This window comes from Neoarius graeffei, chromosome 5 (assembly GCF_027579695.1).
Source record: "Neoarius graeffei isolate fNeoGra1 chromosome 5, fNeoGra1.pri, whole genome shotgun sequence".
Lineage (NCBI taxonomy): Eukaryota > Metazoa > Chordata > Actinopteri > Siluriformes > Ariidae > Neoarius > Neoarius graeffei.
Genome location: NC_083573.1, coordinates 39566605 through 39580522, shown reverse-complemented (window position 1 = coordinate 39580522; position 13918 = coordinate 39566605). Strand labels below are relative to the sequence as shown.

At 46.5% G+C, this 13918-nt stretch overlaps 1 protein-coding gene across 1 annotated transcript in view; it reads left to right on the top strand.

Annotated features, from left to right (window-relative positions):
• LOC132885976 (glutamate receptor ionotropic, NMDA 2D) overlaps positions 1–13918 on the top strand; it is a 167106-nt gene that overhangs the window by 24093 nt on the left and 129095 nt on the right. Inside the window, exon 5 of the mRNA XM_060920508.1 lies at positions 4462–4576. Coding sequence (XP_060776491.1) covers positions 4462–4576 — 115 coding nt within the window. The remainder of the gene's footprint in view (positions 1–4461; positions 4577–13918) is intronic.

Genomic DNA, 13918 nt, shown 5'->3' with positions numbered 1-13918 from the left:
GAACAGAAAGATGATCTCACCACTAATCTGTTGATAGTACTGGTTCGATCTTTTTTCCCAGGTTGGCACTTATTTGTGCTTGAACTCTTATTTACATTTGGCCGATACTTTTGTCCAACGTAACGGACAATAGAGGCAGGACACAACTGAGTAGTTAAAGGTTAAGGGTCTTGCTCAAGGACACAACCACAGCAGCTTGGTGTTGTTGGGATTTGAACTCACAGCATTCTGAGCTATAGCTCAATGCATTAAACACTGAGCCATAGTTCAACGCATTAAACACTGAGCCATCACTTCCTTCTGCTGGCTTGCACTGATTCAACAACCACTGCCATCAGATTAACTCACACTGAAAGATTAAGTTTATAAGCACAAATAAAAGATGGCTTGTGTTTGCCTATGTCAGAATGCAGGCACTTACGGATGTAAACGCAGAGGAGAGCAGGGAAGCAGACTGTCAATGAAGCCAAAACGATAGACTATAATCGAGGTTGGGAAAAACAAGTGAGGGTCAGTCGCTCAGCAGACAACGTAAAGGAGACGAGACAAAAGAGCATAAACGAAGGAAGACTAGCAAAAGGTCAGAAACTGGAGAGGCAGATAGAGAAATACAAGGCTTGGTATGAACTGGGAGGCTTCAGAACAATACTTCGTGTTGGAGTGGAGAGTGATTTATATAAGAGAGGGGCTAATTGAGGAAATGAGTGTCAGCTGTAGCTAATATTCGGGAGACAGAGGGTGCTGTGAGTCTTGGGAATTGTAGTCTTGAGTGTTCATGTTTGTAGTTTGAGTGTCAACAGCAGGCTTACTGACAGAGCGCCCCCGGGAGCTGTATTCTTCCTAGGGCACCCTCTACTTCATGGTGCTGGTTTGTGTGGATGATGAGCATGAAATTCTTATTTGAGAAGAGGGTCCAGGATGTCTTTGGCAGAAACCCAGCTTTGTTCCTCAGGTCCATAGGCTTCCCAATCTACCAGGTACTCGATACATCCTCTTCTGTGTCTGGAGTCGAGAATCTTATTTACCTGGTAGATGGGTTCTCCCTCTAGAAGGTGTTCAGGATGTTCCTGGACTGGAGTGTTCTTGGCCAGGGGACCCAGGACTGTTGGTTTGAGGTTGGATACGTGAAATGTGGATGATAGTCTGCTGTGAGGGGGCTAAGTGGTAGGAGACTTCGTTAAATGCATTGCAAAATCTTGAATGGCCCAATGCATCATGGCTGAAGTTTTTTTGCAGGTGTTAAGCTCTGTTAGATTCTTTGTATCCACCCATACTCTGTCACCTATGGAGAAGTCTGGGTTTTCTCCTCTGTGTCTGTCTGCATAGTCCTTATACTTCATGTTGATTCTTTTGAGGCATTGGTGGACTTTCTCCCATGTTGCTTGACTGCATGTGAACCATTTGTCTACTGCCTGTACCTGGCTTGGTGCATCATCCCAGGGGAACAGGGGTGGTTGGTAGCTGAGTCTGCACTGAAATGGTGTTAGCTGTGTAGCAGAGTGTCTGAGGGAGTTCTGTGCATACTCGGCCCATAGGAGAAAGTGTGCGCAGTCCCCCTGGTTGTGCATGCAGAAGATTCTCAGGAAGCAGCCGATCTCCTGGTTGGCTTTCTCAACTTGGCCATTGGACTGAGGGTGGTAACCTGATGTGAGATTTACTGCCACCCCTAACCTCTCCATAAAGCAGGTTCAAAAACAAGAAATGAATTGTGATCCTCTGTCGCTGACGATATCTTCTAGGATACCACAGTACCTGAACATGTACTGAAAGAGGAGTTCAGCTGCCTGGGATGCTGTTGGGATGCCTGGTAATGGGATGAGTTTGAGAGCCTTCGAAAAGCGGTCCACGGTCACCATGATGGTGGTGTTCTTCTCAGAGGGCGGGAGGTCCGTGATTAAGTCAATGGCTATATGGGACCAGGGTCTCTGAGGAACAGGGAGGGGGCACAATTTGCCAGCGGGAAGGGCTCGAGGAACTTTGGCCTGAGCACAAATGGAACAAGAGGCTATGAACTGGTCAATCTCTGTTAGCATGTTTTCTCACCAACACTTATCCTTTAACATAAGGTGAGTGCAGTGACTGCCAGGATGCCCTGTGATGGGTGACACATGGGCCCATGTGATGAGTCTCCTTTGAAACTGCTTGGGTACGTAGAGTAGACCAGGAGGGAGGTTATGGGGAAGATTTTGTGGTTGAGCCCTTCTTATTTCTCTGTCCAAGTCCCAGGTGATGGATTGCACGAAGCACTGAGTTGGGAGAATGGGATGGGTTACCAGATCTTGGTGCGTCGACCCAAAGCTGCAAGATAGGGCATCTACTTTAGTGTTCTTGGAACTGGGGCGGAATGAAATGGTGAAATTAAACCTTGTGAAGAATAAGGCCCACCTGGCTTGACGAGGGTTTAGTCTCTTGGCTTTCTTGAAGTATTCCAGGTTCTTATGGTCTGTTAGAATGACAAAAGGATGAGTGGACCCTTCCAGCCAATGCTGCCATTCTTCAAGGGCTAGCTTAATGGCCAGTAGTTCTCTGTCACCAAAGTCGTAGTTCCTTTCTGCTGAAGAAAGATTTTTTGAGAAGGCTATTGGATGTAATTTTTGTTTCTCTCCAAACCACTGGGATAGGCTTGCCCCTACACCTGTATCTGATGCATCCACCTCTACCATAAACGGTTTGGTGGGGTCTGGATATTGGAGGATCAGAGCAGATATGAAGGCTTGCTTGAGACGCTGAGAGACTTCCTCAGCCTCAGGGTTCCACTGGAGGCGTTTTGGACCTTTCTTTAGTAATGTTGTTAAGCGGTTAGCAATTTTATGCTTGTCGGAGAGATTCGGCATGGTGGCAAAATACATGGAACATTCAAGCAAGAAACCCTTACAGGCGAGGGCATCACCAGCAAATTTCTCAGGTCCAGGGAGTTGCAGCGCGGGATTAGGAAGAGACTCAGGGCACGGTAGGAGGGACTGCGACATCACGGTGGTCAGCTGCATTAAACAGGTGTTGAGGTTCGCTAGCATCTGTTGATGTTCTCCCAGGTGACCCTGAGCATTCAAAGCAGTCCGCTTCACTTCTTCTGCTACATCCATGGAGGCGAAGTATCCTGTCAGAATGCAAGCAGTTACGGATATAAACACAGAGGAAAGTGGGGAAGCAGACTGTTGACGAAGCCAAAACGATAGACTATAATCGAGGTCAGGAAACAAGCGAGGATTGGTCAATCAAAAAACAATGTAAAGGAGATGAGACAAAGAGCGTAAACGAGGGAAGAGTAGCAAAGGTCAGAAACTGGAGAGGCGGATAGAGAAATACAAGGCTTGGCATGAACTGGGAGGTTTCAGAACAATACTTCGTGTTGGAGTGGAGAGTGAGAGTGATTTATATAGGAGAGGGGCTAATTGAGGAAATGAGTGTCAGCTGTAGTTAATATTCAGGAGACAGAGGGCGTTGTGAGTCTTGGGAATTGTAGTCCTGAGTGTCCATATTTGTAGTTTGAGTGTCGACAGCAGGCTGACTGACAGCCTAAAATAATCAGAAAAGGAAAAAAAAGACACACTGATTGGCAGATGTTGACACAAAGAGAATCTTTACCATTCTCACTCTTATCTAAGATGTTCGATATCCCTCTATTGTGTTTTGTGGTATTTTAATTATTTCATTTATTTTATTTTAATTTGATTGTAAACCAATGCTCAATTGTTTACAGTACATACAATTCTGTAAAATATAAAACAGTATAAATGCTGTAAATTCCAACAATTTCTTTTTACTATGCTTGCTATGTGTGGCGGCATGATGGTGTACGTGTATGTGGTTAGCACTGTTGCCTCACAGCAAGAAGGTTCTGGGTTCAAATCTAGTGGCCAACGAGGGCCTTTCTGTGTGGAGTTTGCATGTTCTCCCCGTGTCTGTGTGGGTTTCCTCCGGGTGCTCTGGTTTCCCCCACAGTCCAAAGACATGTAGGTTAGGTTAATTGGTGGCTCTAAATTGACCATAGGTGTGAATGGTTGTTGGGCTCTATGCGTCAGCCCTTCAATGATCTGGCAACTTGTCCAGAGTGTACCCTGCCTCTTGCCCATAGTCAGCTGGGATAGGCTCCAGCTTGCCTGCAACCCTGCACAGAATAAGTGTTTATGGATAATGGATGGATGTGCTTGCAACGTGATAATGTATGACTCCAAGCTGGAATTGGATTTGCTATTGCATATAATGCAGGTACATAAAGCACCGTTACAAGGGATGCAGTATCATTTCAGTAAAGTGCACAGATTCATGCTGAAAGAGGTCTGAAAAAGGTTGGATTTGTATGAAAAAGATTAATGTGAGGCAATTATAGAAACTATCACCTTTTAGATTACAGCCTCCATGAATCCCATTTTAATGCTGAATACAGTGTGAATGCAAATCTCTACTATCTCTCCATTTCTTATTTCCTTCTCTCTTTTTCTCTCCATTTCTTATTTGCAGATATTTCAGTAACATCACCATGAGTGGGAAGGATTACTCTTTCAATAATGAGGGCTACCTGGCCAACCCCTTTCTGGATGTCATCTCTTACACACCCGGGAGTGGCTGGGAAGACGTAAGAAATAACAAGGATTCTGTTTTTATATGAGCAGTTTAGGTCTGTGTGAGAACGCTGTGGTTTTGGGTGGTCTTGAGCTGTGGCTAATTGGTCATGTGATGCAGTATACAGTACTGTGTAAAAGTCTTAGGCACATGTAAAGAAATGCTGTAGACCAAAAAATGGCTTAAAAATAATTAAATGAAATGTTTCAACATTAAAAAAAATACTATAAACAGCAGTAAGCCATAATAAATGAAACAAAAGCAATATTTGGTGTGAGACGACACTTTGCTTTTAAAAAAATAGTAGTCTCTGGTACAATGAGTGCAGTTTTATAAGAAAATGAGCTGTAGGTTTTACTGAGCATCTTACAGAACCAGTCACAGTTCTTCTGGACACTTTGACTGTCACACTTGCTTCTTAATTTTGCACCAAAACCCAGTAGCCTTCATTATGATGTTTTTTTTTTTTTTAATTAGATTAATGGTCTCTTATGTAATATGCTGCTCAGATACAACCTTTTTTCCCTGTAACATTTAATTTTATGCTGGAAAACGAACATTTGGAACTCTAAAATGTTTTTGTACTGACTCGATAATGTTGAATTTATAAAATAGAAATCTATAACAAAGTTTGTATGAAAAAAAACAGGGTGCCTAAGACTTTTCCACAGTACTGTACACTGAATGGATTTTTGACTCAGACTCTTATTTGTCTTTTGAATGAAAAAAAACAAAAGGTAAATTCTGCATATGATGGTATTAACAGATGCGCTATACCTACAATACAGTACTTGCTGATAGAGTATCTTTAGATGCCTTCCTTGTTCTCATACTGAAGAGTCGAGCTGTTACTGGATCAGTGGGTTTAGCTGGTAATTCTGTGCTGTCAAGGCAAAAAAGGTCCGGATGATTTTAACAAGTATCAGGGTGCTAAGGAAATTGCCACCAATGGTGCAAAAGAATGGCAAGGAATTTGCCACCAAATAACAGATTAAACCTCTTGGATAAATATTGATCTCTTTTATAGGACATTGTCATTCTTTAAAATCAACATTTTGACTATCTTTGATGTATAGTGTCTTGCAAAAGTATTCATCCTCCTTGGTGTTTCTCCTGTTTTGTCACATTACAAGCTGGAATTAAAATGGATTTTTTGGGGGTTACCACCATTTGATTTACACAACATGCCTACCACTTTAAAGGTGAAAATTGTTTTATTCTGACACAAACGATAATTAAGATGAAAAAAAAAAAAACAGAAATCTGGAGTGTGCATAAGTATCTCCCCCTCCAAAAAAAAAAAAGTCAATACTTGTAGAGCCACCTTTTGCTGCAGTTACAGCTGTAAGTCTCTTGGGGTATGCCCCTATTAGCTTAGCACATCTAGCCACTGGGATTTTTGCCCATTCCTCAAGGCAAAACTGCTCCAACTCCTTCAAGTTAGATGGGTTGCGTTGGTGTACAGCAATCTTCAAGTCAGGCCACAGATTCTCAATTGGATTGAGGTCTGGGCTTTGATGAGGCCGTTCCAAGATATTTAAATGTTTCCCTTTAAACCACTCCAGTGTAGCTTTAGCAGTATGTTTAGGGTCATTGTCCTGCTGGAATGTGAACCTTCATCTCAGTCTCAAACCTCTGGCTGACTCAAACAGGTTTTCCTCCAGAATTGCCCTGTATTTAGTGCCATTCAGCTTTCCTGTCCCTGCAGATGAAAAATATCCCCACAGCATGATGCTGCCACCACCATGCTTCACTGTAGGAATGATGTTCTCAGGGTGTTGGGTTTGCGCCACACATGACATTTCCCATGATGGCCAAAAATATCAATTTTAGTCTCATTTGACCAGAGAATCTTCTTCCATGTGTTTGGGGAGTCTGTCATATGCTGTTGCGCAAACTCCAAATGTGATTTCTTAAACAATTACTTTTTTTCTGGGCACTCTTCCATAAAGCTCCATTCTGTGGAGTGTACGGCTTAAAGTGGTCCTATGGACAGATACTCCCATCCCCGCTGTAGATCTTTGCAGCTCCTTCAGTGTTATCTTTGGTGTCTTTGTTGCATCTCTGATTAATGCCCTCCTTGCCTGTTCTGTGAGTTTTGGTGGGCGGCCTTCTCTTGTCAGGTTTGTAGTGGTGACATATTCTTTCCATTTTGCTATAATGGATTTAATGGTGCTCCCTGGGATATTCAAAGTTTGGGATATTTTTTATAACCCAACCCTGATCAACTTCACAACTTTGTCTCTGACCTGTTTGGAGGCTCCTGTTAGGACTTGGGACTATCTGGGCCTCTAGAGGCCGCTATTTTACCCTTGTCTTGTTATGTTTGTTTTGACAGCTAGAGGCCGCTATTGTTTCTGTATTTTGTGTTTGTTTTTGACAGCCATGTGCTCCTTTGTTTTCATGTGCCTTTTGCCCCACCTGTTCTTTATTTTCTGCCCGCCTAGTTTCTTAATTACCTTGGGTATTTATACTTCCTCAGTTTGGTCTCTAGCTACTGAGTCTTTGTTCTGTTTATGGCTAGTCTCCCCTGTTCTGTGTACCTTTGCCTGTGTGCTTGTGTTTTTGGGATTTTGCTTTCTTGGGACTTTTTGGACTGTTTATTTGCCATTTTGTATCTTCTGAGTGTTGGGATTTTTGCCTCTTCTTTCTTGGGACTTTTTGGATGATTTATTTGCCATTTTGTATCTTCTGAGCGTTGGGATTTTTGCCTCTTCTTTTCTCGTTTTGGATTCTTGGACTTTGAATTTTTGGATGTTTTGTTTTTCCTTGTATCTCCTGTAAGTTTGAATTTTACTTTTGTGGATTTTTTTTGGACTTTTCTGATCTTCTGAGTGTTGGCAATAAACTGTTTTTTTTGTACTCTACTTTCATCCCACTCCTCTGCACTTGCGTCATTCCCCTGGTGGCCTAGTGGGGGCTTGCTGGATTACCACACCAGCGACCTGGGTTTGATTCCCAGCAAAACCTAACAGAAAGACTCAGTCATGACTGACTCAGCAGAGGCTTTTTCAGCTGCCTACCTGGCTAATCTTCAGAAAATTGTGGATGCTTTAATTAGCTTTGGAGCTACCATGGACACTCATGGATGAACACTTGCAAGCCAACATGAGGCCCTTGCTCACCACGATGCTCTGCTTCAGCAAATTGGGGGTGCCCTGGCACGGCTGACTCCCCTGCCCCCATCTCCTCCTCCTGATCCTCCATCTGCTCCTGCTCCGCTGCCTCCTTCACCTCATGAACCTCTCCTTCCGGCACCACAGAGGTATGACGGCAAGCACGGCGAGTGCCGGGAGTTCCTCACCCACTGCCAACTCACCTTTGAGCTCCAGCCTACCACCTACACTATGGGTTGCCGCAAGATCGCATATGTAATAACTTTGTTAGCTGATAAGGTACGAGCTTGGGCAACAGCCATCTGGCAGAGACAGGGACCCGAGTGCTCCGATTTCAAGACATTTACGGAGGAGATGCTGCGTGTCTTCGATCAGGCAGACATCAGCAAAGATGCAGCCAGGAAGCTCACGTCCATCCGGCAGGGAGGAAGTGTCGCAGACTACGCCATCTCATTCTGGATGCTCGCAGCAGTCAGCAGATGGAATGAGACTGCCCTGGTTTCAGCCTTCCACCATGGTCTGTCTGACCCCATCAAGGATGGTTTGGCCTCTATAGGATGCCCAAGTGATCTTGAAACTCTGATCTCGCATGCCATTCGTCTTGATAACAGGATTAGAGAGCGCCGCCAAGTCCGGACCTTCCCTTGCCTCACTGCCCCAACCTGGAGTCTGTCCACCTTCTCCAGTGACTGTCCGGAGCCCATGCAAGTTGGCCGTACTCGTCTCTCCGCATCTGAGAGGGAGCGCAGAAGGAGGGACAAGTGCTGCATCTACTGTGGCAAGCCTGGCCATTTCCGAGCGTCATCTCCCGAGCTCTTGGGCAAAAGGACCACCCCGTCCAGCCGAGGTTCGGGTTGTGACAGGGACTACCCTCTCTCCCGAACGTCCTGGCCAAGGAGTCTACATCCCTGTCTCCATCTCCTGGGGTGAGTCCGTCCACTCGTGCCAAGCCTTGTTAGACTCCGGGGCTGCTGGGAACTTTATGGATGTTCACTTCGCCCGAAGAATCAATGTCCCTACTGCACCTCTTGAAGTTCCGTTGTCTGTGTCTGCTCTGGATGGCCAAGCTCTAGGTGACAGAAGAGTCACCCAAGTAACTTCTCCAGTCCTTCTCCAGTCTCAAGGTCACAAAGAAGAAATATCCCTGCACCTGATTCATTCACCAGAGTTCCCAGTGATTCTAGGCCTTCCTTGGCTTACCCGCCACAACCCTCTCATAGACTGGGTAACAAGCCAGGTTGTGGAATGGGGTCCTACATGCCATGCCTCTTGTCTGCTCTCTAGTTCTCCTGTGTCTCCTTCCGAGCCCCCTGATCTCACCGAGTTATCTCAAGTTCCCACAGAGTACTGGGACCTTAAGGAGGTCTTTAGCAAGAGTAGGGCTGCCGTTCTTCCTCCGCGCCGTGCCTACGACTGTGCCATAGACTTGCTTCCCGGGGCTACCCCTCCTTGGGGCAGGCTGTTCTCCCTCTCTCAGCCAGAACGCAAGGCCATGGAGGAATACATCAAGGATGCCCTGGCCTCTGGATTCATCTGACCCTCCACCTCACCTGCTGGTGCCGGCTTCTTCTTTGTTGGCAAGAAGGATGGGGGGCTACGACCGTGTATTGACTACAGGGGCCTGAACAAGATCACTGTGCGCAACCGTTATCCCCTTCCGCTGATGTCCACAGCGTTCGACCTGCTCCAAGGCGCCACAGTCTTCACCAAGTTGGATTTACGGAATGCATACCACCTCATCCGTATCTGACAGGGAGACGAGTGGAAGACTGCCTTTAACACCCCGTCAGGACACTATGAGTACCAAGTGATGCCCTTTGGACTCACCAATGCACCAGCAGTTTTTCAGGCCCTTATCAACGACGTCTTGAGGGATATGATCAACCAATATGCTTTTGTCTACCTCGATGACATTCTGATATTTTCCAAGACCTTGCAGGAGCACCGCCACCATGTCCGTCAGGTTCTTCAGAGGCTGCTACAGAACAATCTGTTTGCTAAGGCCCAGAAATGTAAGTTTCATGTCCCCGAGGTCTCCTTTCTGGGTTTTATTGTACGGACGGGACAACTCCAGATGGATCCAGCCAAGACCCTGGCCGTCCGGGGCTGGCCCACTCCCAAGTCCATGAAAGAAGTTCAGCAGTTCTTAGGATTTGCTAACTTCTACCGCAAGTTTATCAGGAACTTCAGTTCTGTAGCAGCACCCATATCAGACCTCACCAAAAAAGACAGGTGGGTCTTATGCCTGGTCTTCTCAGGCGGAGGAGGCATTCAAGGACCTCAAGCACCGCTTCTGCATGGCGCCCATTCTGGTCCTCCCCGACACCTCACAACCCTTCATCGTCAAGGTGGATGCTTCGGACAGTGGCATCGGCATGGTCCTCTCTCAACGCTCGGATGGAAGGTTGCACCCCTGCACATACTTCTCCCACCGTCTGAGTCCTGCGGAGTCCCGGTATGATGTGGGGGATTGAGAACTGCTCTCAGTGAAACTGGCCCTTGAGGAGTGGAGGCAGTGGCTGGAGGGAGCGCAACATCTATTTCTGGTTTGGATGGACCACAAGAACCTGAAGTACCTCCAGCAAGCCAAGAGACTTAATCCACGACAGGCTAGGTGGGCCTTGTTCTTCAGTCGGTTCAATTTCACCCTACCATACCGCCCCAGCTCTAAGAACACCAAACCGGACGCTCTTTCTAGACAGTTCTCTTCCACCAACAGGGAGAGTGAAGTTGGGCCTATTATCCCTGTGTCCCAGATTGTGGCCCCTGTCCGCTGGGGTGCTGAGGAAGCCGTCCGACAAGCTCAATGCCAGGACCCCGGTCCTAGGACAGGGCCACTGGGCCTCTTGTACATCCCACGTCAAGCCCGGGCCAAGGTTCTCCAGTGGGGTCACTCGTCCCCTCTCACTGCCCACCCGGGAGCTCGGAGGACCCTGGACTTCTTGAAAAGACGCTTCTGGTGGCCAAGCATGGAGAAGGAATTGAGGTAATTCGTCCTGTCCTGTGAAGTGTGCACCAGAAGCAAGAACCCACGGCAGCATCCCCAAGGCCTCCTGCATCCTCTGCCCATTCCCCAGCGTCCCTGGTCCCACGTGGTGGTCGACTTCATCACGGGCCTTCCAGAGTCACAAGGTAACACTGTCATTTTGGTCATAGTCGACAGGTTCTCTAAGGCCTGCCACTTCATACTGCTATGCAAGCTCCCTTCTGCCCTTGAGACAGCCAAACTTATATTCACCCATGTCTTCCGAGTCTTCGGGCTCCCACAGGACATCGTCTCAGACCGGGGGCCCCAGTTCTCCTCCTGAGTGTGGCGGGGGTTCTGCAAGCTTATCGGGGCCACTGCCAGCCTCTCCTCTGGGTTCCACCCCCAGTCCAATGGCCAGACTGAGAGGCTCAACCAGGACTTGGAAACCACCCTGCGAGGCCTGGTGATGGATAACCCGACATCATGGAGCACCTGGCTGCCATGGTCGGAGTACGCCCATAACACCCTGCAGTCATCGGCCAGCAGGTTGTCACCATTCCAGTGCCAATTCGGGTTCCAGCCACCTCTGTTTCCGGAACAGGATTAGGACGCTGGGGTGCCCTCGGTCAACCAATACGTGAGACGGTGCCGTAAGACCTGGAACAAGGTTCGGAGGACTCTCATCCAGACTTCCAGGGCCAACCAGACTGAGGCCAACCGCCATAGAAGGCCTGCCCACATTTTCCGCCCTGGGCAGCAGGTTTGGCTGTCTGCTAAGAACCTTCCTCTACAGGTGGAGAACCGCAAGCTTGCCCCTCGCTATGTTGGCCCCTTCAAGGTTGTGCGCAGGGTGAACCCTGTCGCCTACCGGCTCCAGTTGCCCCGGTTTCTAAGAATCAACCCCACATTCCACATATCCCTGTTGCGGCCCGTACTGTCGTCCTCTTATGCCCCTGCCCCTAGGAATCCCCCGCCTCCCCGCATCCTCCATGGACAGACCGTGTTCACTGTGCGCCGCCTGCTGGACTCCCGCCGGGTCCGCGGCAGTCTTCAATACCTAGTGGACTGGGAGGGCTATGGCCCTGTGGAGCGCTGTTGGATCCCCGCTCGGGACATCTTAGACAAAGAACTTTGTCGGGACTTCCATGCGGCCCATCCTGATCGCCCTGGGAACATCAGGAGACGCTCCTTGGGGGGGGGGGGGGGGGGGGTCCTGTTAGGACTTGGGACTATCTGGGCCTCTAGAGGCCGCTATTTTACCCTTGTCTTATGTTTGTTTTGACAGCTAGAGGCCACTATTGTTTCTGTGTTTTGTGTTTGTTTTTGACAGCCATGTGCTCCTTTGTTTTCATGTGCCTTTTGCCCCACCTGTTCTTTATTTTCTGCCCCGCCTAGTTTCTTAATTACCTTGGGTATTTATACTTCCTCAGTTTGGTCTCTAGCTACTGAGTCTTTGTTCTGTTTATGGCTAGTCTCCCCTGTTCCGTGTACCTTTGCCTGTGTGCCTGTGTTTTGGGGATTTTGCTTTCTTGAGACTTTTTGGACTGTTTATTTGCCATTTTGTATCTTCTGAGCGTTGGGATTTTTGCCTCTTCTTTCTTGGGACTTTTTGGACGGTTTATTTGCCATTTTGCATCTTCTGAGCATTGGGATTTTTGCCTCCTCTTTTCTTGTTTTGGATTCTTGGACTTTGAATTTTTGGATGTTTTGTTTTTCCTTGTATCTCCTGTAAGTTTGGATTTTACTTTTGTGGATTTTTTGGGGGGGACTTTTCTGATCTTCTGAGCGTTGGCAATAAACTGTTTTTTGTACTCTACTTTCATCCCACTCGTCTGCATTTGAGTCATCCCTCTGGTGGCCTAGTGGGGGTTTGCTGGATTACCACACCAGTGACCTGGGCTCGATTCCCAGCAAAACCTAACAGCTCCTTGGTTCTCATGTTGCTTGCTTAGTAGTGTTGCAGAGTCCGGGTCCTTCCAGAACAGATTGATTTATACAGACATCATGTGACAGATCATGTGACACTTTGATTGTACACAGGTGGATCTTAATCAACTAATTATGTGACTTATGAAGTGAATTGATTGGGCCAGCTTTTATTCAGGGGTTTTATATGAAAGGTGGTGAATATCTATGCACACTCTAGATTTCTGTTTATTTTTTTGTTTTTTAATCTTAATTATTGTTTGTGTCACAACAAATCAACAATTTGCACCTTTAAAGTTGTAGGCATGTTGTGTAAATCAAATGGTGCTAACCCCCACCCACCCACCCACCCACCCAAAAAAAAAAAAAAAAATCCATTTTAATTTCATCTTGGAATGCAACAAAACAGGATGAACACCAAGAGGGTTGAATACTTTTGCAAGACACTGTATTTTTAGCATTACGCAGTTTTTGTTTCCTGAGTGGCACAACAGAAAAGCATTCCGCGGCCATCAGTGGCCAGGAGACCAAAGTTGGCCATGCTCTCAGGGAGGGTGGGATGGCATTCTCTCCCCTGTGACTCACAACATGACTAATCAATTACAGGCATTTGTGAGCTCATGCATGCAAAATAGGGAAGATAGTGCTTTCTTCCAAGTTTGTGATACTGCACAAGCAGCATTTGGAAAAAAAAAATGTTGGCAAGGTCGGCTTCACACGTCTTGGAAGGAGCACATGCGAGCCTCACCCTCTCTGGTTGGTAGATGATGTGTGATAGGGGAGAGGTTCTAGTGAGTAGGAGATGGGAATTGGTCACTTGTGGCATTTTAAACATGAGATATAATTGCTTATAAATTCAGACAATTCTGTTTTGTTGACTGGATTTCTTATTTTTAATGTTTTTTATAAAGTCATTTAAACAATTTAAAACTTGCTCTGTTGTAATCTGTGTCAGTGCTCTTCTCAGTATTGACAATGTGATGGAACAGGTGCATCAGACATTTTGAGAGCTGGTATCTGATTACAAACAAATTACATATGTTTTTTTTTAGCACATGATCAAAGCATGCCTGCGACCCTGTAGAACAGGATAAGCGGCTACAGATAATGGACAGATGGATGGATGGATCAAAGCATTATATTCATTACATGAGAAACGCAAACTTCAGACATCTTCAGGCAAACTACTTGTGTTTCCCATGGTGTAAAATTAGGTTGGAAAATACATAAACACTTTTCTCCATTGTCTTGTTTACATTTTGTAAGTATATTCTCTTAGTAGAGATGTCAAATTATATTCATCTCATCTCATTATCTCTAGCCGCTTTATCCTGTTCTACAGCGT